Here is a 22,554-nt window from a genome sequence, read left to right on the forward strand (position 1 = left end):
AGCCCTGTTCACCCCCTCGCCCGCCTGCGGGCTGCCCACTGGGACATGGCTGTCACTTGACTTGCTCTTCATTACCACTCGCACACATGCAGGCAACCCCCATCTGCTCAAGGTGCCGGCTGCCCCTTAATTTCCCCACAGCCGCTCCTCCCCTAAACATTGTGTCAGCCCTTTAGGATCCCACAGGGCTTTTCCATTGCGTCCCACCACTGGGCAGCCAGCTCCCCCCACAGTCAGAAGGGTGACCCGAGGGCCCACGGCCATGGGTTCCATGCCTGGGCAGTGGGGCTGGTGGCTCTGCTGGGACAGCCCCAGGAGGGACCGGGACAAGGTGCCCATTCTGCTGGAGTCCTTGGTTTGGGTTCCCGCTGCCATGGTGCCTTCCTGTGCCCCACTGGACTTGTGTGGGTGGGCCTTTGCTGGGCGGATGGCCCCTGCGATGGGCCTGGCAGGAGCCCGGCAGGGACTTGTCTGGGCTCCCCCTGACGCTGCCGTCCCTCTGAGCTCCTCGGTGGGTGAGCGTAGGAGCTCCCACCACACCATCCAGACCCTTCCCCATCATTCCCAGCCCCCTGGCGACTTTTTCAGTTGGGATCCAGCCACCCCTCTAGACCCTGCCTGCTCATACCGTCCCCACCACGGTGGGTATGGTGTTCCGGGTCTGCCTGGAATGGACTCAGCCTTCCCCACAGCAGCCCATACAGCACTATGCTCTGTACTTGTAGCTAGAACTGACTTGATATTGCACCAATGTGTTTTGTCTACCGCTGAGCCGTGCTGGCACAGCATCAGGCCTCCCACAGCGCCCTCCCTCTGCCACCCCCCAGCCCCAAATCCAGTCGGCTGGCTGTGGGCAAGAGGTGGGGAGGGGGCATTGCCAGGGCAGCTGACCCAAAAAGACCAAAGGGATAGTCCATACGGCGACGTCACACTCAGCAATAGAAGCTGTGGAAGGGGAGGGGGAAGGGGGAAGACACAAGGGACACAGATTCCTTGGTCAAGACCTTTATTTATTCCTCCGTTTCTTCTTTCTTCTCCTGCTGCAAAACCTCACTTCATCATCGCTATCCTGCAGGAGATCACGTAGCTCTGGAGGCACAGTTGTCACCAGGTCGTCGTCTGAAACTTCTTCTACCAAATTAGAGGGGACAAATCCTCTTGTGCCATCCGTCAGCTCTCCCACAAACCAGCCGTCTTCATCCATGTCTCCATAGACATAAATGAATTCTCCCGCAGTCAGAGGAAGCTCTGCTTCGGGGTGCTCATTAGGACCCTCAAAAGGATCGTAGCTATATCGAGCTAAAAATCTTCGAAGTTTTAGCGATTCTTGTCCCGAGGACTGCAGGATGAAGGACACATGCTCTGCTCCTGATTCTCCGTTCCCACCCACAGGGCCCTCGTCTGAAAGAAGGTGGCACCCAGGACTGTTGTGCGCGGCATCTGATGTCGAGGTACTTGTGTGGGATGCCAGGACTTTGGTTGCCTTCTCAGAAACATCAGAGCTGTCTTCATGGTTGCAAAGGTCATGGGACTGCTCTGCATAGGCCTGTGCTGTGGGAGAAGATGTCACCTGTGGTAGTTCTGAACCGATACGGTTGGATTTTTTTCTTTTTTCTTGCTCAAGTTGCTGAGAGCAGCTCACATTGTTGACTTTGGTGCTGATACTGTTTCTCTAATTCTCTCAGCTGCGCTTGAGACACTTGCGCGTCTTCCTCATGTGTCCTCCTTTGCTCTGCCCAAGCCCTCTGCAAATGCTCAACTTCCTCTTTTTTCGTCTGCAGCAGTCGCTTTGTTTCCTCGAGGTCGTTCTCCTGTTGTTGCCTTCGTTCTGCCAGTTGTCTCATGGCTTTCAGTTCACAACCCAGATCTTTCAGTCGTGTTTGAAGATGTCTGGCCTCTCTGATGGCAGAGCTTCGCTGCTCTGTCACTTGCACGAGTTCCCCCCTTCAGAGCAGCGTTGTCAGATCGAACCTCCTCTATCCGCTCCTTCTGCCCACGGAGCTGAGAATTTTCTTCTGCGCGTCTGGCATTTTCATTTATCATCTGTTAGACGCACTTTCAGCTCCTCGTACCTTTTCTGCAGTCTTGAGCGTTCCTGATGCAGGTTCTTGTGAGGCCTAAGTTTTTTCCCAGCCTCGGTTTCCAATTGCCCTCTCTGCTGCTGGTCGACCTGCTCTGTCTTTGCAGCAGTCTTTCCAGATTTCAAGGCGATCTCTTTCAGTTGCCTGTCTTTTTCTTGCAGGTGCTTGGTAAGGAGGCCTAGCATACCAGTCTTCTGCTGGAGCCTCTCTACCTCCTCCCTCAGTTCCAGAGAGCTTTTCTTCCTCAGAAGGCGGGTCTCCTCTTGAAGGACACTGCATTGCCTCTGCAGGTCCTCCAGGGCATGCTGCAGATGAGCTTTCTCCTCCAGCAGCTGGCTCTCTCCACTGCCAGGTGGACAGGCCTCTTGTTGCGCTGCGACCTGAACAGCCACGTCTGTGACCGCCCGCCGGCCCGCAGCTCTTCCCTTCTCCCTGGAGGTGAGCGTCTTTTAAGCTGGAGTGGGTTGTCTGCCGCCCTCCTCCACCAGCAGCACCAGAGGCACCGGGGCTCTTCGAAGAGCAGGTCCCGGTGGTCCCTGTGCCCAGGCGAGTCTGCAGGCGGTGCCAGGCTGCAGCCCTGTCTTCGCTGTGGGAGGCAGGCGGCCGCCCCTCAGCCTGCTCCAGGATGTACTGCTGGAAGAGTTTTCTCTGCAGTTCCAGTTCATTTTGCAGGTTTAGGATGTGGGCGGTCTGCTTGCTGTCCTTCCGCCACTGGAGCTGCCTGTGGACCTCCTGCAGCTTGCTGCGGGCCTCGCTGCTGCTGCTGCAGCCGTGCTTCACCAGCTCCTCGGCCAGCTCCTGCTGCAGCTCCCGCGCCTGGCGGATGGCGTCGTCCCGCTGCTGTTGGAGCAACTCCTGTGCCTGGCGCCACCTGGCCTCCTTCTCACGCAGCAGCTGACGGATCTCTGTTGCCCGCTGCTTCTGGCTCAGCTCCCACAGCTGCTGCAGCTCCCGTGCCCGTTGCTGCTCCCATTTGGAGCATAGCTTCTCAGCCAGAAGCTGCCGCTCCTGCTCTGCTGTCTTCTTCATCTCACAGATTTCATCCGCAAAGCGGCGGTGCAGCTCCTGGGAGCGGAGACGCTCAGCCTCCAGCTGGGCCTGCAGCGCCTCCAGTTCCTTCGTGTGCTCCTCCTGCTGCACAGGCCTGCTGGGGGGTCGCACTGGGCCCCGACGGGATGAGGGGTGACTGTACGCCACGGGCCCCTGGCCCACACCACCCCGGATCATGGCTTAAGGAATGAGAACAATGAACGGTCACCAAATGCCCCCCCAGCGCTCATCTGCGTGCGGAGGGAGCCGAGCCACGGCAGGACGCGTGGGGGCGGGCGGGCGGGCACCCACCCGCTTTCACCGCTGCGGGGGGATCCTGGTCCGTGTGTTTTTGGAGGCTGCAGGGGTGTGGGGGCCTTAGGGGGGTGGGGTTAGGACACCCCCAAAAAGAACAAAACAGCGGGGGAGGGGCTGGCCGGGGTGCGCTCGTCCTGTGTGTGGCTGGTTCGTGGCAGGAACCGAGCATCCCCGGGACAGCCCCAAAGTCGGTCCCGGGAGGGGCGTCCCGGCACCGGCCTCTCCCCTTCCCCTCCCGCCCCCGCCCCGGGCCGAGAGCCGCCGGCGGGGCTCCCCCGCTCCCTCCCCTCACCTGCGGGACCGGGCCCCGGCCGCCTCCTTCAGGGCTTCGCCGCGGGGCTCGAGAACCGGGGCGGCGGCAGGGAGGGCGCGGGGGCGCGGGGGGCCCCCGGGAGCCCGAACGGAGAAACCGGAGGCGCGGTCGAGGTGGCGCTGGAGCGGCCGCGAGGCCTGCGGGGAGCGGGGCGCTGAGCGGCGGCGGCGGCAGCGGGCGGCGGCACCGGGGGCGCTCATCTGGGTGCGGAGGGAGCCGAGCCGCAGCGGGACGCGCCCGGCCAGCGAGGCCCTGACGGCGCCGCCGGGCCCAGCCTTGGGCCGCGCTCCCGGTCCCGGTCCCGGTGCGCCGAGGATCGCGGCCAGCGCCGCCGGGTCCGCCCGGAACGGGGGCGTCCCGCGGGGCTCCGTGGCGCCGGGGGGGGCCGCGAGACGCCATGGGGGCTCCGCACCCTGCGCCCGGCCCCGCCGGGACCCTTCTACGGGCCCCGCGCCGCCCGCCGCCGGTTTCCAAACCGACGGCGGCGGGGATTGGTCCCCGCGCGGCGCGGGGCCGGCCAATAGGAGGCTTCCCGACGCCGGCGGCGCTGTCGGGATTGGTCGGCGCCGCTCAAGCACCGCCCCTATCAGCCGCCCGGCAAGGAGTGGCCGACCACAGAGAGGAGGCGGTGGGCAGAGCGCCCCCTGGGGACTGTGGGATAGCGGCGGACGCGGGACGGGCCCGGCCCCGGTCCCGGTGCCGCCCCCGAGCTCCAGCCTTTGTGGATTACGTGTCTTCAAGAATGCCAACAGAGGGGCCCTTCCCAGCCCTCCATTAGCACCCAGGGGTGGGTCGTTGCCCCCTCCAACCTGGATTTACCCCAATAAATGCCCTGGTTCAAAGCGCGTCCGTGCTGGCATCTCCTTCGGGCTGCGGGACACGAGCAGGACCCAGCTGGGCTGTTTGAAATGCATCTTTTACTGTGCCTACAAGCCCTCCAAGCACCCCCAGTGTAGCTCCAGCACTGCCTGTTCCATTTGTTATAAATGACTGAGTCCCAAGTAGGACTGCAATCAAAGTTTACCATTTATTGAACGAATAGAGGCAAGCAAACAGCGCTGGGTGCGCCGGGAGCCTCTGCTCCACCAAGACGCACACCCGTTACATAAGACGGCTGATTTTTTATACTCCTAGGCTAATACATATTTATTACTACTTCTAAAAGAGGCAGGGTTATTATAATTGGTTTCCCGAATCCAAAGTCCTCCCAGGGGCGCCTCCTTATCAGACTCTGGTAGTCTCTCGGGGGCCGCTCGGACGGGAGGCTCATATTCTTCCTCCTTATCTGGTGGTCTCCTGGCCGGATGTCAGAAGTTACTGCACGTCCCTGCAGAGTCAGCAGTTTTCCTCTAAAGAAATCCCTTTGTTCTCTTATCACCTAAACCCAGGCCTCAATGTTAACCCTTCAAATCCCTTAGTGGCATGAATTGCTGGACCATTCCTTACACATTCAATCCAGGGCCTTTGCTGGAGAGCTGCAACTGCAGGGGCAACATCTGCTCTTGGCCACCCATGGGGCGGGCTGTAGGGTGTGAGTGTGGGGGGGATGAGGACAACCTGAATGCACGGCGACACCCCAGGCTGGCAGAGCTGATTTCTGCTTGTGCCATTTATTATTACTGGGACGGAACAGAAGAGATGTTTCTGGAAACAGAATCCTAGAATGCTTTGGGTTGGAGGGGACCTTGATGACCACAGACCTTAATGACACCCCCCCCAGTGCCCCCCCTCAGCATGCCCCACAGCACGGAACCTTCCAGAGCGGCCCCCCCGCCCACCCAGCCCGGCCCTGCCTCAGCTCTGCCTCGCGCCTGAGGGTGATGAAGGCTCTGCACCCCCACAAAGGGAGGAGAGGAGAGGCCAGGAGAGGAGAGGGGGTTCTCTGTGGCAGGAGCTCTGTCTGCCTGCTGGTCCCCTCCTATTACCTGCTCGCAAGGCGCTAGGGGGTGATGTGCTTCTCATGGAGCCTCTGCTGGCTGCCTAAGCCTCAGGGCTGCTAGATTGGTGGAGCCAGTCCCTATCTCCCTCTCACTCTCCCTAATGCTCCTCAACCCAGTACGCTGCTTTAGGTACCACCGTCAAGGTTGGCTGAAACACATGAAACTGAGCTGCCACATCTTTATAATGTTATTATTCTTGTTCAAGAAATTTTTTTTAAGAAATCCTTGTGGATTTTCTGTCTGCCCATGAACCTGCACTCGATAGACGCACGTGTATTCTGGGTTTCCCCAGTTGCTTCGCACCTCCAATTTGATATGGCGGAACATTCTGGGAGGCTCCTTCTGCAAAGAAAACAGGGGGAAGCATTGTTACTCAGGTGGGAAGAGCCACCCGCGTTACTCAGGTGGGAAGGAGGTGGGTCCTCCGGGGCAACTGGGTGCCCGCCGAGGGTCACTGGGGTGGGTCCTCTGGGGCGACCGGGGGTCCGCCGGGGGTCACAAATGTGGGTCCTCCAGGGCAATGGGGGGCCTGCCGGGGGTCACCGGGGTGGGTCCTCTGGGGCGCCTGTGGGTCCGCCGGGAGTAACCGGGGTGGGTCCTCTGTGGCGACCGGGTGCCCGCCGGGGGTCACCGGGGTGGTTCCTCCAGAACGCCCGGGGATCCGCCGAGAGTCACCGGGGTGGGTCCTCCGGGGTGCCTGGGGGCCCGCTGGGGGTCACCGGGGTGGGTCCTCTGGGGCGCCCGGGGGGTCCGCTGGGGGTCACCGGGGTGGGTGTTCCGGGCCGCCCGGTTGCCCATCGGGGGTCACCGGGGTGGGTCCTCTGGGGCGACCGGTGGCCCACAGAGGGTCACCGGGGCGGATCCTCTGGGGCAACCGGGGGTCCGCCGGGGGTCACCGGGGTGGGTCCTCTGGGGCGACGGGAGGCCCGCCGGGGGTCAACGGGGTGGGTCCTCCAGGGCGCCTGGAGGTCCGCCGGGGATCACAGGGGTGGGTCCTCTGGGACGACCGGGGGGTCCGCCTTGGGTCACCGGGGTGTGTCCTCCGGTGTGCCTGGCGGTCCACCGGGGTTCACCGGGGTGGGTCCTCCGGGGCGCCCATTGACCTGCCAGGGGTCACTGGGCTGGGTCCTTCGGTGCGCCTGTGGGCCCGCCAGGGGTCACTGGGGTGGGTTCTCCGGAGCGCCCATGGGCACTACGGGGGTCACCGGGGTGGGTCCTGCGGGGCGCCCGGGTGCCCGACGGGGGTCACCAGTAGGGTTCCTCGGGCACGCCCGGGGGCCCGCTGGGCGACACCGGGTTGGGTCCTCCGGGGCGCCCGGGGGCCCGCCGGGTGTCACCGGGGTGGATTATCCGGGGTGTCCGGGGTCTGCCGGGGGTCACCGGGGTGGGTCCTCCGGGGTGACTGGGGGCCCGCTGGGGGTCACCGGGGTGCGTCCTCCGGGGCGCCCGGGGGTCCGCCGGGGGTCACCGGGGTGGGTCCTCCGGGGCAACCGGGGGTCCGCCGGGAGTCACCGGGGTGGGTCCTCCGGGGCGACCGGTGGCCCGATGGGGGTCACCGGGGTGGGTCTTCCGGGGCGCCCGGGGGTCCGCCTAGGGTCACTATGGTGGGTCCTCTGGGGCGACCGGGGGCCCGCCGGGGGTGACCGGGGTCGGTCCTCCGGGGCGCCCGGGGGTCCGCCGGGGGTCACCGGGGTGGGTCCTCCGGGGCGCCTGGGGGTATGTCGGGGGTCACCGGGGTGGGTCCTCCGGGGCGACCGGGGATCAGCCTGGGGTCACTGGGGTGGTTCCTCCGGGGCGCCCGTTGGTCTGCCGGGGGTCACCGTGGGGGGTCGTCCGGGGCGCCTGGGGGCCCTCCAGCCGTCACCGGGGTGGCGACCGGGGGCCCTCCGGGGGTCACAGGGGTTGGTCCTCCGGGGCGCCAGGTGGTCTGCGGGGGGTCACCGGGGTCGGTCCTCCGGGGGGATCGGGGGCCCGCCGGGGGTGACCGGGGTGGGTCCTCCTGGGCGCCTGTGCACCTGCCTGGGGTCACCGGGGTGGGTCCTCCAGGGCGTCCGGTGGCCCACCAGAGGTCACGGGGTTTCATCCTGCGGGTCGCCCAGGGTTCCGCCGGGGATCAGCGGCCTGGGTCCTCCGGGGCGACCAGGGGCCCACCGGGCGTCACCGCGGTTTGTCCTGCGGGGTGACTGGGGGCCCGCCGGGGGTCACCGGGGTGGGTCCTCCGGGGCGCCCGTGCGCCCGCCGGGGGTTACCGGGGTGGTTCCTCCGGGGCGCAATTGCACCCACTGGGGGTCACCGTGGTGGGTCCTCTGGGGCGCCCGGGGGCCCGCCGGGGGTCACCAGGGTGGGTCTTCCGGGGCGCCAGGGCGCCCGTGGGGGGTCACCAGGGTGGTTCCTCTGGGGCGATCGGGGGACCGCCGGGGGTCACCGAGGTGGGTCCTCCGGGGTGACCGGGGGTCCGCCGTGGGACACCGGGGTGGATCCTCCGGGGCGCCCGGGAGCCCGCTGGAGGTCACCGGGGTGGGTCCTCCGGGGCTCCCGGGGGCCTGCTGGGGGTCACCGGGGTGGGCCCTCCGGGGCGCCTGGGGGCCCTCCGGGGCGACCGGGCGTCCGCCGGGGGTCACCGGGGTGGGTCCTCCTGGGCGCCCTGCGCCTGCCTCGGGTCACCGTCGTGGGTCCTCCGGGGCTCCCGGGGGCCCCATCGGGGGTCACCGAGGTGGGTCTTCCGGGGCGCCCGGGGGTCCGCCTAGGGTCACTGAGGTGGGTCCTCTGGGGCGATCGGGGGCCCGCCGGGGGTGACCGGGGTCGGTCCTCCGGTGTGACCGGGGGTCCGCCGGGGGTCACCGCGGTGGGTCCTCTGGGGCGCCTGGGGGTATGTCGGGGGCACCGGGGTTGGTCCTCCGGGGCGACCGGGGATCAGCCTGGGGTCACCAGGGTGGTTCCTCCTGGGCGAGCGGGGGTCAGCCAGGGGTCACCGTGGGGGGTCGTCCGGGGCGCCTGGGGGCCCTCCAGCGGTCACCGGGGTGGCTCCTCCGGGGCACCCGTTCGCCTCCCGGGTGTCACCGTGGTAGGTCCTCCGGGGCAATCGTGGGCCCGCCGTGGGTCACCGGGGTGGGTCCTCCGAGGCGACCGGGGGCCCTCCGGGGGTCACAGGGGTTGGTCCTTCGGGGCGCCAGGTGGTCTGCGGGGGGTCACCGGGGTCGGTCCTCCGGGGGGATCGGGGGCCCGCCAGGGGTGACCGGGGTGGGTCCTCCTGGGCGCCTGTGCACCTGCCTGGGGTCACCCGGGTGGGTCCTCCAGGGCGTCCGGTGGCCCACCGGAGGTCACGGGGTTTCATCCTCCGGGTCGCCCAGGGGTCCGCCGGGGATCAGCGGCTTGCGTCCTCCCGGGCGACCAGGGGCCCACCGGGCGTCACCGCGGTTTGTCCTGCGGGGCGACCAGGGGCCCGCCGGGTGTTACCGGGGTGGGTCCTCCGAGGTGCCAAGGGGTCTGCGGGGGGTCACCAGGGTAGGTCCTCCGAAGCAACTGGGGGTCTGCCGGGGGTCACTGGCCTGGGTCCTCCGGGGCGACCAGGGGCCCACCGGGCGTCACCGCGGTTTGTCCTGCGGGGTGACCAGGGGCCCGCCGGGGGTTACCGGGGTGGTTCCTCCGGGGCGCAATTGCACCCACCGGGGGTCACCGTGGTGGGTCCTCTGGGGCGCCCGGGGGCCCGCCGGGGGTCACCGGGGTGGGTCCTCCGGGACGACCGGGGACCCGCCTGGGGTCACCGTGGTGGGTCCTCTGGGTCGCTTGGGCACTCGACGGGTCTCTCCGGGATTGGTCCTCCGGGTGGCTCGGGGGTATGCCAGGGATCACCGGGGTGGGCCCTGCGGGGCGCCCGGGGACCCTCCGGGGGTCACCAGGGTGGGTCCTCCAGGGCGCCCGGGGGCCTGCCGGGGGTCACCGGGGTGGGCCCTCCGGGGCGCCCGGGGGCCCGCCGGGGGTCACCGGGGTGGGTCCTTCGGGGCACCCAGGGGCCTGCTGGGGGTCACCGGGGTGGGTCCTCCGGGGCGACCAGGCGTCCGCCGGGGGTCACCGGGGTGGGTCCTCCTGGGCGCCCTGCGCCTGCCTCGGGTCACTGTCGTGGGTCCTCCGGGGCGCCCGGGGGCCCCACCGGGGGTCACCGAGGTGGGTCTTCCGGGGCGCCCGGAGCGTCACCGAGGTGGGTCCTCTGGGGCGATCGGGGGCCCGCTGGGGGTGACCGGGGTCGGTCCTCCGGGGTGACTGGGGGTCCGCCGGGGGTCACTGCGGTGGGTCCTCCGGGGCGCCTGGGGGTATGTCGGGGTCACCGGGGTGGGTCCTCCGGGGCGACTGGGGGTCAGCCTGGGGTCACCGGGGTGGTTCCTCCGGGGCGCCCGGTGGTCCGCCGGAGGTCACCGTGGGGGGTCCTCCGGGGCGCCTGGGGGCCCTCCAGCGGTCACCGGGGTGGTTCCTCCGGGGTGACCGGGGGCCCACCAGGCGTCACCGGGGTGGTTCCTCCGGGGCGACCGGGGGCCTGCCGGGGGTCACCGTCGTGGGTCCTCCGGGGTGCCCGTGCGCCCACCGGGGGTTACCAGGGTGGTTCATCTGGGGCGCAATTGCACCCACCGGGGGTCGCCATGGTGGGTCCTCTGGGGCTCCCGGGGGCCCCACCGGGGGTCACCGAGGTGGGTCTTCCGGGGCGCCCGGGGGTTCGCCTAGGGTCACCGAGGTGGGTCCTCTGGGGCGATCGGGGGCCCGCCGGGGGTGACCGGGGTCGGTCCTCCGGTGCGACCGGGGGTCCGCCAGGGGTCACCGGGGTGGGTCCTCCGGGGCGCCTGGGGGTATGTCGGGGGTCACCGGTGTGGGTCCTCCTGGGTGAGCGGGGGTCAGCCGGGGGTCACGATGGGGGGTCGTCCGGGGCGCCTGGGGGCCCTCCAGCGGTCACCGGGGTGGCTCCTCCGGGGCCCCCGTTCGCCTCCCAGGGCTCACCGTGGTAGGACCTCCGGGGCGTCCGGGGGCCCGCCGGGGGTCACCGGGATGGGTCCTCCGGGGCATCCGGGGGCCCACCGGAGGTCACGGGGTTTGATCCTCCGAGTCGTCCAGGGGTCCGCTGGGGGTCACCGGGGTGGGTCCTCCGGGGCGCAATTGCACCCACTGGTGGTCACCGTGGTGGGTCCTCTGGGGCGCCCGGGGACCCGGCGGCGGTCACCGGGGACTGGGCACTGAGGCCTCCGGGGGGGTCCCGTATACTGTCTCCGGGGCGTGGTCCCCCAGGGCACCTGGGAGGGGGTTCCACAGTCTGTCACCGGGTGCTGTACCCTGGGTCACCTGTGGTTCTCAAACACTGTCAGCGCCGGTTCTCCTCCGAGGCACCTGGGGGTCCCAAAGGAGGTCACCAGGGGTTATCCGTTGGAGCACCCAGGTCACGCCGGCGGTCACCGGGGACTGTGCACTGGGGCATCTGTGGATACCGAATACTGTCACCGGGGTTGTCCTCCGGGGCACCTGGGGTTCCCAAAGGAGGTCACCAGGAGGTTGTCCGCCGGAGCACACGGCAGGAGCTGGGAGCATGCAGGAGCGGGGACTGTACACTGAGGCATCCGGGGTCCCGTATACTGTCACCAGGGGTGGTCCCCTGGGGCACCTGGGAGAGGGTTCCAGAGTCTGTCACCGGGTTCTATACACCGGGACACATGTAGTTCTCAAATACTGTCACCGGGGGTTGTCGTCCGGGGCAAATGGGGGATCCAAATACTCTCACCACCGGTTCTCCTCCGGGGCACCTAGGGGTCCAAAGCGGGTCAGAGTGGGTTCTCCTGCGGGGCACCTCGGGGTCCAAAACTGTGCCACCGGGTGGTATACACTGAGGCAGATGTGCGTCCCAAATATTGTCATCAGGGGTTGTCCCCCAGGGCACCTGGGAGGGGGTTCCACAGTCTGTCACCGGGTGCTGTACACTGGGTCACCTGTGGTTCTCAAATACTGTCAGCGCCGGTTCTCCTCCGGGGCACCTGGGGGTCCCAAAGGAGGTGACCGGGAGGTTGTCCTTTGGAGTAACCAGGTCTCGGCAGTGGTCACCGGGGACTGTGCACTGCGGCACATGTCCTTCCCAAATATTGTCATCAGGGGTTGTCCTCCAGGGCATCTGGGGACCCAAATTCTGTCACCGTGGGTTGTCCTCCGGGGCAAATTGTGGAGGAGGTGGGCATCAGGGCCGATGTGCTAGCGAATGCTGTTACTCTGTTTTTGCAGATGATGCTAAGCCTGGCAATGGACTAAGATGTCTCTCAGTGCCTGTGCATTTCTTGAGGTGGAGGGAATTTGCCATCCAGCAATCTGAGAGCGAAGTTGAGGGGCACCCGGTATTTGCATATGTGGTGTGGCTGATGGGAGCTGGGAGCCAGAGCAGCATGGAGCCAGCTGGTGGAATATACTTGGTGCCACTGTGATGGTGGTTCAGGCTGGGTCACCTTCAGGATGCTCGAGGCTGGGCCGCCAGGCTAATAGAAGGAGCAGGGGGTATTTTGTAGCATGAGTGTCTGTGCCAGGCAGGACAGTTCCCATCTGTCTTGTAGTGCTGCTTCTGCAGCGTGTATTCTGTGTCATGCACTCCTCGGGTCTTGATATCCTTCTTGCTTTTTGCACTGGACTGACTAGACAGGCAACCTGGTAGCCGCGACAAAGGTCCTAAATGCTTGTTTCGTCATCATGGGTCTGATCCGAGCACTTCTTGTCTTGCAGTTGCAGCTAAAGTGCAGATCTGTTTCAGGTCTTGTGCATCATATTCAGTTTCAGATCGCATCTGTTTCCATCCTCACTCTTGCAGAAGTCATCTGGGTCGCATCAGGAGCTCTTGCTTGGGAATTCATTTCCTAAGAGATTTCTTAGGGGGTTTGCACTCCCCATCCTTCTGGTCTCTTGTCTTGAAGGCAGGCTTTTTATGCCTCCGTCATCCCAGTTCTGGCAGTTGCGTCCAATCGCAGGTCGTGACATTTGAGTCTCTCCTTGGGACTGCTGCAGAGCACCTGTTCTGGCTTGCTGTTGCCGTAGGGCTTCCCTCTGGGAGTCATTTTGTTTTGCGTCTTGTATTCTGTGTTTTGTTCGTAACGTTTGTAGCGTGCCTGTGTGTGTGTGTTTGGCCTGGAGCTGTCCTGCCTGGCAGTTAGTGATGGTAGCTAACGTGGCGGTCCGTCGGTGTACTAATACTTTGTCCGGACTGTTTTGGCAAAGACATCCAGTCTGCTTCGGGGCACGTACTGAAGGGCAGCTGGCACAGAGTCATCTCAGTGGTGTTTGGCAGATGTGGAGTGGGAGACTCGAACTGCTTGCGAGCAGCTGTTTGCATAGTGCTTGAACAGTGTGCTGGAGGAGGTCTGTTGATTCTAGAAAGCTTGCAGATACAGGGTTTTGAATTTTTTATTTTTCTCTCTTTCCCGTCTCCAGTAGAGGGGAAACCTGAGGAGGGCCTGGTCACAGGAAAGAGCTCCTTCTGAAACTGTCAGGCACTCGGTAGGCAACCCGGAGTCTGGCTTGATCTACTTTCCAGGTGCTGAGGCAAGGGGGCTGCTGTTTTGAAACGATAAAATTAGAAATGGGGTCCCTTGTGTTGTTGAGGGATGGGTGCGAATGCTGGCATCTGAATGATTATCTTCTGACTGTTTTCATTTGTTAAAGCTGAAACACAGTGTACAACACGGGACTTCACGACCAGAGCTGCTTTTGGTAAGGTGAGCGATGAACAGATGTAGCAGTTATTTTAGGGGTGCGGTTGTCACTGCAGTTACTTAACTACACAAAATACAGGAAAAATCCTGTTTATGTTTCAGAGGTGTTGTAGCTGGCTTAAGAGAGCAGATGGAAGCGTCTGCCTTGAGGGCAGGTGAGGGGGTAGAGGTAAGGCAGCAGATGAGAGTACCTGTCCTAGCTCTGCTGTGGCTTTGGATGCTGCCTCGGCCTATGCTTTTCTTTTTCTTTCGCAGATGTCTCGCACAGACTCAGAGGGGCCAAGCTGCACTCTGAAGAGCAGCACGAGAAGGGTGGGCTGCTCATGAGCTGGGTTGGAGCAGAATGGCCAAGTAGCACCAGGTGACTGCGAAGGGTATCCATCTTGCTTTGCAGGTGCTATGGCAGGCTCTCCAAAGAAGTGGCTGAGGATTTGAGAAGAGGTTACAGAGCATCAAGGAGCGGCACGTGCAGTGATGGCTTCAAAACGGTATGGTCGCTTTCTCTTCTGTTTATCAGGTGCCACAGGCAAGGTGGGCTGTGACATTAGTCTTTAGAATCGGAGCAAAGCAGGTCACTTGAATGCCGCAGGGCATCTGAGAAGGGTGATTTAACAGGAAAAGCTTGTCTGGCGTGGTGGTGTCTGATGGCAGCGTGTTTCCATAGGTGAAGAGGTGCCTGAAGCCCCATCCTATCTAGCCTGCGCACACCTTGCTGAGAATGAAAGCTGCTTTCCAGTAATTCAGAAAGCCAAGTTTACGTCTTAGCCTTGAGCATCTGGGGGCCTGTGCTTTTGGGCCTGTCTGTAGCATTTGGCACCTGCATTAATACTTTTTTGGCGTATGTTTAGGTTTTTGGGGCCTGCGTCGGGGGGGCGGGGGGTTGGGGCCATTGTCTAGGGGGGGTGAGCAGCTGCTTGTACACCTTTGGGGTGTGTCTCTGGGGGGGGGGATAGGTGCCTGTGTCTGGGGGGGGTGTTGGGAGCTGCTTGTACACTGTAGGTGTCTGCATTGGAGGGGGGGAGTTTGGAGCTGCTTGCATCTGGGGGTGTTGAGAGCTGCTTGTACAATGTAGGGATCTGCATCTGGGGGGTAGTTGGGAGCTGCTTGTACACTGGAGGGGTCCTGCCTTGTGCGGGGTTTGTAGCTGCTTGTGCACCTTTCGGGGTCTGCAGCTGGGGGGGGGGGGGGGTTGAGAGGTGCTTGTCCACTGTAGGTGCCCACGTTGCGGGAGTTGGGAGCTGCTTGTACACTTCTGGGGCTTGCGTCTGGGGGATGTTGGGAGCTGCTTGTACATAGTAGGGGCCTGCAGCTGGCAGGTGTCATAAGTGAGACCACGCAATTTTCTGGTCTATCAAAAATATTTTATTAATTAAGTAAGCAGGCACAAGCAAAACAGTGCTGGGCGGCCAGGGAGTCTCCGCTCCGCCACGGCACGCAACTTTCCTTTTTTCGCATCGCTGTTTTATAGCATCCAAGTTCCTGTTGAATCTCTTGAGGCTGCGCAGTCCGTTGTTGGGGGGTCGTCGCTCCTCTCTCAGTGTTCATGCGTTATGCTCGTGCTCAGGAAAGGGGGTAGTGAAGCGATGCCTTGCGATCACAGAGTCTTTATTTCATCAAGGATGTTTGCCCAGCACCCCCTTCCCCACTATCTACTTTCTTAATCCTCCCCCTTAACAAGGCCATAAATTGTGAAACCTTATCTTCTCAGTGTATTCTCTGCATTCCTTTTAGAGACAATGAACAAACACCCGCTAATTTATCACAATCCCTCCTTTTTCTTTTTCTAACAAATTTTGTTCATTGAATTTCTGAAGCACTAGTTTGCTCAACATTAAGGTTTCTGTGTCATCTTCCTCTTATTCAAGAGATTCATATTTGGTGCTTATAAGCATAAGGTGAGCTGCCTCTAATCGGCTTTTTACAATCGTGATTACTCGATTAAATATGCATGGTCCAAAAGTTAATGCTAATATAAGCAGCAGCAAAGGTCCTGTTAAAGTCGATAGTAGTGTGGTAAGCCAAGGTGAGTAATTAAACCAGGATTCGTACCAATTCTGGCGGGCTTCATTTTCCCTTTTTCGTTTTTCCAACCCTTCTCTCAATTTGGTCATTGTGTCCCTCACTACTCCAGTGTGATCAGCATATACACAACACTCCTCTCGTAGGGCTGCACACAATCCTCCTTGCTGTAGGAAAATCAGATCTAATCCTCTACGATTTTGTAATACTACTTCAGATAAGGATCGCACAGATTTCTCTAAAGCTGATATAGATTGCTCGATACGGGCCAAATCCTCATCTACAGCAATGCGTAGAGAAGTAAATTCTTGGCTTTGTTTTACCAGAGAGGTAATTCCAGGTCCGGCTCCTGCAGCCCCCAGAATCATCAGAGTGGCTAAAGTAACAGCCGTAATAGGCTCTCTCCTCCTTAAGTGATTTTTTGCCATAGCATGTTGGATGTACATATACTCCTCAGAATGGTAAAGAATCCTAGGTATAATTACTACCTGTACACAAAAATCATGTGAAGAGTTAAACAGTTTTAAAGATAGACATGGTGTTACCCCTAAAGACGAACATACCCATCTAGTGTTCTTTGCAGGAATTAACCAGTTATGTGACTGATACCCATTTTCAGTAATATTACATAAATCCTTTTTCCCTTTTGGAACTGTCCCTACACATCTACCTTTTCCCGTAACCTGAGTTAGCGTTATCCCAACCTCCTATCCCCAGCTACGTTTGTAGGGACTAGTTTTGTTCGAATACTCAGGGGTCCCCATATCCCCTATTGCTTCGTAGTACGGAGGCCTAATACTAACACATAGCCAACACCCTCTTGTTACGTCCGGGTTGGTTTGATTTAGCACTTGGAAACTAGCATTTATGACTTTCCACATGCCACTTATAGGGGCAACCATATCTCCCTCTGTAACACTAGGGAATTGGGTCAGAGAGGATGTTGTTTCGGTCACACTCATGCTTTTGCTAGATTGTGTGGGGTGGGGCACCATATAAAGTGGTCCCAAACTTCGGTTGGACCCCACGGGTCGCGGTGCCTCTGGTAGCCTATTTTTCTTAATTAGAATAAATCCTCCTCTGTCGCCCCCATGCTCATAATATCGTATTCCCCAAGTTCTTCCAAAAATCCATCCCTGATCCATAGGGTTAGTTACATTTATCCATAAAAATGTGCAATTTCCCCCAACGAGGGGAGTCCCACGAATCCCCCTTGCTACTCTGCGGTTTATACAGCCCTTAGGTCCAAATTGGACAGCTAAATATTTGTCTTTTTCCCCACCTGGATTCCATGCTGAGGCAATAGTCTCACATCCCCAGGAAGCGCAAAAATACTGAGCTGGGGCATTAGAGTAACCTTTTCCTGGATGGGAGGCTGGACAAAGATAGAAATCTGATCGATTATTGCACGGTTCTACGGTTGTTATTTTGCAAAGGTCTGTCTTAAAACTGGGGGCACCAGCCGTAATGATTTGTTGTACCATAGTGGTGTCTTTCCCTCTTATCAGACTCCACTGGAAAGGCTGGTGTGGGTGGTGTTGAGTCGCTATGCAGGAGGTGATCACTGCGAGGACCCCTAAATACCAATAGGAATGGCCGAGACCCATTTTTCCCCACTAATTCACTCCTCTGCCTTGCTCGTCAGTTGGGTTGCAACCAACTACGAGGTCTTAGTTCTTCTCGGCAGCAGTAGTGTTCTTCAGGGGAGGGCCTTTGCCTTAACCCACAATACTTATCGGGTCCGTCGCAAGGTGAGCTTCAGGTCCTCAGTTCCCGGAGTAACCTCCCACTTTTCATCGCGGATGGGTCCCTTAATGCGGCTGGCGTGTGTCCATCCCTTTTCCGCAGTTCGAACAGCAGTTTCTGTAGTGAGCAGAACAACATAGGGACCTTCCCATTGTGGTGTCAGTGAAACTTCTTTCCATGTCTTTACCAGGACTTTATCTCCCGGTCGTATTTTATGTATTGTCATGTCCAGCGGGGGACGCTGTGCAACTAGGCCCTTTTTCTGCAGTTCCTTGCGCCTATTCATTAATTGTATTAGATAGGGTTTTAATTGGGCATCTTGCAAATGGGGGTGATCAGGGGGTACTTCCAAATCATAAGGCATGCCATACAGCATTTCAAAGGGCGAGACTCCCAGATCAGTCCTGGGTTGGGTGTGTATATTTAGCAAAGCTAGTGGCAAGCATTTTATCCAGGAAGCCTTTGTTTCTAGCATCAGCTTAGTCAGTTGCCTTTTAATTTCCCCATTCATTCGTTCTACTTTTCCTGAACTTTGAGGATGCCAGGGAGTATGATATTCCCAATTGATTCCCAAAGCTTTCATAGTATCACGGGATATCTTAGATACAAAATGTGGTCCCCTGTCAGAGTCAATTGTTTCCACAATCCCATATTGGGGAATTATATTTTCTAACAATATTCTCACCACGGTTTGCGCAGTAGCTCTTACCGCAGGAAATGCTTCAACAAAATTAGTGAAGTGGTCTATAATGACCAATAAATATTTATATCTTCCTGTTTTTGGCAGTTCAGTGAAGTCCAATTGAATTTTTGCAAAAGGTCGGTGAGCCAATTCCCGTCCACCGGGAACTCTTCTCCGCATGTGCTGAGCATTTACCCTCCGGCAAGTTATGCAGTCATTCACAATTCTTTTTGCTATGTTATATACCCCTATACACATGTAATTTGTAGCAAATTGATCTACCAACGCCTGAGTACCCCAGTGTGTACGCTCATGTAGTCTCCGTAGCACCCTCAGAGCCATTGCTTTCGGTATTACCTTATGCCCATCGGTAAGGACCCATTCTCCTTTTTCAGTTTCCCTTATTCCCATCTGTTTCATTTTCTGCTTTTCTACAGCAGTAAAGCAGAGCAATGGGAGCGGAATAGGCCCATTCGACCACAGCGATTGAGCCGGTCCACACTTGTAACAATTTTTATAAGGAGGTGTTTCTTTTTCAGAGCAGTTGCACTCCATTCCCTCGACTCCCCACTCACTCCAGCAATCATAGCAGGGGAATTTCTTTAAATCCTTCCCCCTGCCGCAACTCGGACAGTCCGCCCTCTTAGCTATTTCATATACACACATGAGTGCTGCTCGTTTTGCCTCCTGGTCTGCCAAATTATTTCCCCTAATTTGAGGGTTTGTTCCCTTCTGATGTCTCGACATGTACCACAGCAATGTTTTTTGGTTCCCTTACAGCTTGTAAAACTTGGATAATTAGTTCCTCGTGAATCAGTCCTTTTCCTTGAGAATTAATTAGTCCCCTTTCTTCCCATATTTTTCCAAATGTATGGATTATTCCATATGCATATTTTGAATCTGTATATATTGTTCCGCTTTTATTTTTTAACAACTTTAGAGCCCTTAACATAGCATACAACTCGCAGGCCTGTGCTGACCAACTCGGACTCAAAGGGCCTGATTCTATTACCTCGAATGTTTTTCCATTAACCAATGCGTATCCCGATTTTCTTTTACCTTTAATTACCCTTGAGGATCCATCCACGTATATCTGCTCCCCTGAGGGTAATTCCACATCTTCTAAGTCAGGTCTTAATTTTACCTGTTCTTCTATATTTCTAAGACAATCATGTTCGAGCTTCTCTCTCGATTCACCATAAAGAAATTGAGCAGGGTTCTGTACTGAGGTTGTTTCTAGTGTTAATTTGGGTGAAGATATCAAAATTCCTTCATATTTCAGCAGCCTTGCATCTGTGATCCACTTTTCAGCTTTTTGTTGCAGCACTCCACGTATATTGTGGGGGGATATAACCCTGATTTCTCCCCCAAACGTAATCTTTTGAGCTTCCTCCACTAATAGGGCAGCTGCCACCACAACTTGCAAACAGCTAGGCCAACCTCTACTAACGGGGTCTAGCAGTTTAGATAAATAGGCCACCGGTTTTTTACTGTCTGCCCACTCTTGGGCAAGCACACCGTAGGCAGTCCCTTCGGTGCTATTCACAAACAGGAAAAATGGTTTCTTTAACTCTGGAAAACTCAAAACTGGTGGATGCATAAGTTCTTCCTTTAACTTCTCTAATTGCTCCTCATCATCTTTTGTCCATTTGAGTAATCCGTCCTTATTCAGCTTATTGTACAAAAATTTAACCTTCCCACTATAATCTTCTATCCATTGTCTACAGTATCCGGTCAGCCCTAGCAATTGTCGTACCTGTCTTTTAGTAGTTGGGGCTTTTATTCCTAGAATTCCTCTAACCCTTTCAGGATCTAATTTCTTCGTCCCTTTATTTAATAAATGACCTAAGTATTTTACTTCCTCTTCTACAAACTGCAACTTTGACTTTGAAACCTTTAATCCTTGTGACCCCAGAAAATTCAGCAAGCTGATACTTGCTTGTTTTACAGCATCCTCATCTTTTCCTGCTAGTAGCAGATCGTCCACATATTGAATCATTGTTGTGCCAGGTGTCCTGTTAAACTCTTGTAAAATTTGCTCCAGGGCCTGCCCAAACAGGTTTGGAGATTCCGTAAAACCCTGAGGCAAAACTGTCCACCTTAATTGTTGTTTTCTATGTGTATCTGGGTCTTCCCATTCGAATGCAAAATAGTCCCTAGATTTTTCGTCCAGGGGGCACGCCCAAAATGCATCTTTCAGATCGATTACGCTATACCATCGGTCGTCTGGATGCAGTTGGCTTAACAGGGTGTGTGGGTTTGCCACCACTGGGAACCTGGTAACGGTTCTTTTATTAATTTCCCTTAAGTCATGTACTAATCTATATTTACCGTCTTTCTTCTTTACTGGTAAGATGGGAGTGTTGAAAGAGGACATACAGGGCTCCAATAGCCCTTGCTGTAATAACCTTTGGATTTCGGGTTTTAACCCTCTCCTACCTTCTTCTGAAAGGGGGTATTGTTTCACCCTAACTGGTATTTCTGGTTTGTTTATTGTCACTTTGAAAGGTCTAATATTTAATTTTCCCACGCTGTCTGAGGTATACCAGACCCCAGGATCAATATTTGCTTTGTCTTCCACTCGAAGCGGGCACAGCTTAATTTCTAACCTTCTACTTATCACTTCTAACCCTATCCCTAACTCTATTATTAAGTCCCTACCTAACAAATTATATTCGGCCTCTGGTACTAGGAGCAGAGATCCCTCACTCACTTTAGAATCAGATTCGATGGTTACTTCTTTTATAACAGGGACCCCAAAAGGCTCCCCCTTTGCTCCAATCACTTGTACTTTTTCTGCAGAGGCCCTACATCCAGTGGGTAAGGTTTGGACTGTTGATCTTTCAGCCCCTGTATCTATGAGGAATTCTACTTCCTCACACTGGGGACCTACTTTCAGTTTTATCAAGGGCTCGCTTTTATCTCGGGTCCCCAGCAAACAGAGCCCCTGACACCCCTATTCACTCTTAAACATCTTCTCATCTTCCTTTCTTTGTCTGCACTCCCTTTTCATGTGACCCCTTTTATTACAGTAAAAGCAGATCACATTTCTTTGTTCCTGGCCACTCTTCTCTTCCTTTCTGAATTTTCCATTCGTGGGACCGAACCCTCGATTCGGCCCGACTCCTCTCTGTCCCTCTCGTACCACTGCCACCATCATACGTACTCGTTTCCGCTCCTTCTCATCCTCCCTACGAACATATGCCTTCTGTGCTTCCCTCAGGAGTTCATCCAACCCTTTGTCCTGCCAATCCTCTATTTTTTTCTAATTTTCTCCTAATGTCTATCCATGATTTTGCTACAAACTGGGCCTTGAGCAACGCCTCCCCAACCGGGGTTCCAGGATCTAAGCCACTGTATAACTGCAAGTTTTTTCGCAGTCTTTCTAACCATTCTGTCGGGGTTTCATCCTTCTTTTGTTGCTCATTGAAGGCTTTATTTATATTTTGTCCTCTAGGGACCGATTCCCGTATTCCTTGAATTATGATAGTTCTCAGGTCTTGCATATGACCTCTATGTACGGGATCTTGATTATTCCAATTTGGCGGCTGCACTGGCCATTTAATATCTGCAGCCAGGCCTTGTTGGTGCTGCTGATCCCAAATTCGCATACCAGCACGCCTAACCATTCCTCTCTCCTCTGACGTAAAAAGGATTCCCAGGATAGATTGTAATTCTTCCCAGGTATATATATTTGGACCCAAGAATTGATCCACTTTCTCGGCTACTCCCAGTGGGTCCTCTAATAAATTTCCCATCTCCTTCTTAAAATCTCTGACATCCCCTGAATTAAGGGGAACAGCCACATACCCCATTCCTGGCTGGGGTCCTCCCATTGCTATTTCCTGCAGGGGATATAATCCTTCCTTTAGGTCAGATTTTTGACTTCTTGTCCTGCTTCTTGTTACTGGCCCTTGTGCTTCATGATCTGATTCTGATTCTCCTGATACTGTTGACTCAGAGGGTCCATTAAGGACGGGGGCCGTCGGTGCAGGCGGTGGAACATAGGGCGGGGGTGGTGCTGGAACTTCTAAGTCTTTCCTCTTTTTATCCCGCCCTCCTTTTTCTTTTAGAGGGTATAATTGCGTCCTTGTATCTGAATTTATCCAGAGGTGCGCATACTCACTTTCCTCCGGGCTAAAGGGCTCCTTGGAGTTTACGTAAATATTTAAGGCTTGGCATATCCAATCCTCGAAAGAGCCAAATGGGGGCCAGAAAACGCTGTCCCCTTTTATGGGCTTATTGCCCCATACTTCAATACAATAATAAATCATTTTAACTTTGCTCTTTCCCCGCCTAGAAGGGGAATCACTCCAATGTTTAATCATTACTCCTAACGGACTATCAGAGGGAATAGAGGGTATCCCTATACCACTAGATTCCCTTCCCAAGAGGCCAGAAGGCTTACTTTTCTTCTGCCCCATCTTCCGGAACACCTTCACTCACACACACACAAAACGCTTCCCCCTTTTCGTGGCCCAGTCCCTCGCGGGATATGGGAACCGCACTACCGAGGGGTCCACACTCGCTTCGTCCGCACTTGGACATCTCATATGTCGTGTTCCGGGATTCCCAACCCCAACCGAACGGATCACCGGCCTATACTTACCCACCCCGTGGGTCTTCGTTCGGTCTTCGTGCACAAAGATTGCTTGGGGTTACCGGTTTTTATTTGCTTGTGCCTAATTTTAGGATTCGTCAGTGA

At 57.6% G+C, this 22,554-nt stretch overlaps 1 protein-coding gene and 1 long non-coding RNA gene across 2 annotated transcripts; both read right to left on the minus strand.

The window, feature by feature from the left end:
- Positions 1-14,415: 14,415 nt before the first annotated feature.
- Positions 14,416-14,709, minus strand: LOC121061260. Its single transcript, XR_005815010.1, has 2 exons — positions 14,651-14,709; positions 14,416-14,513 (listed from the first exon to the last, which is right to left on the minus strand). It is a non-coding gene; the product is annotated as an uncharacterized LOC121061260 (long non-coding RNA).
- A 38-nt stretch (positions 14,710-14,747) lies between these two features.
- LOC121061055 (syncytin-1-like) lies at positions 14,748-19,848 on the minus strand. Its single transcript, XM_040539348.1, has 2 exons — positions 18,919-19,848; positions 14,748-15,909 (listed from the first exon to the last, which is right to left on the minus strand). Exons 1-2 carry the CDS (start codon positions 19,846-19,848, stop codon positions 15,259-15,261), a joined length of 1,581 nt encoding a protein of 526 aa, XP_040395282.1. The 3' UTR covers positions 14,748-15,258.
- Between the last annotated feature and the right edge of the window lie 2,706 nt (positions 19,849-22,554).

This window comes from Cygnus olor, chromosome 29 (genome assembly GCF_009769625.2).
Source record: "Cygnus olor isolate bCygOlo1 chromosome 29, bCygOlo1.pri.v2, whole genome shotgun sequence".
Lineage (NCBI taxonomy): Eukaryota > Metazoa > Chordata > Aves > Anseriformes > Anatidae > Cygnus > Cygnus olor.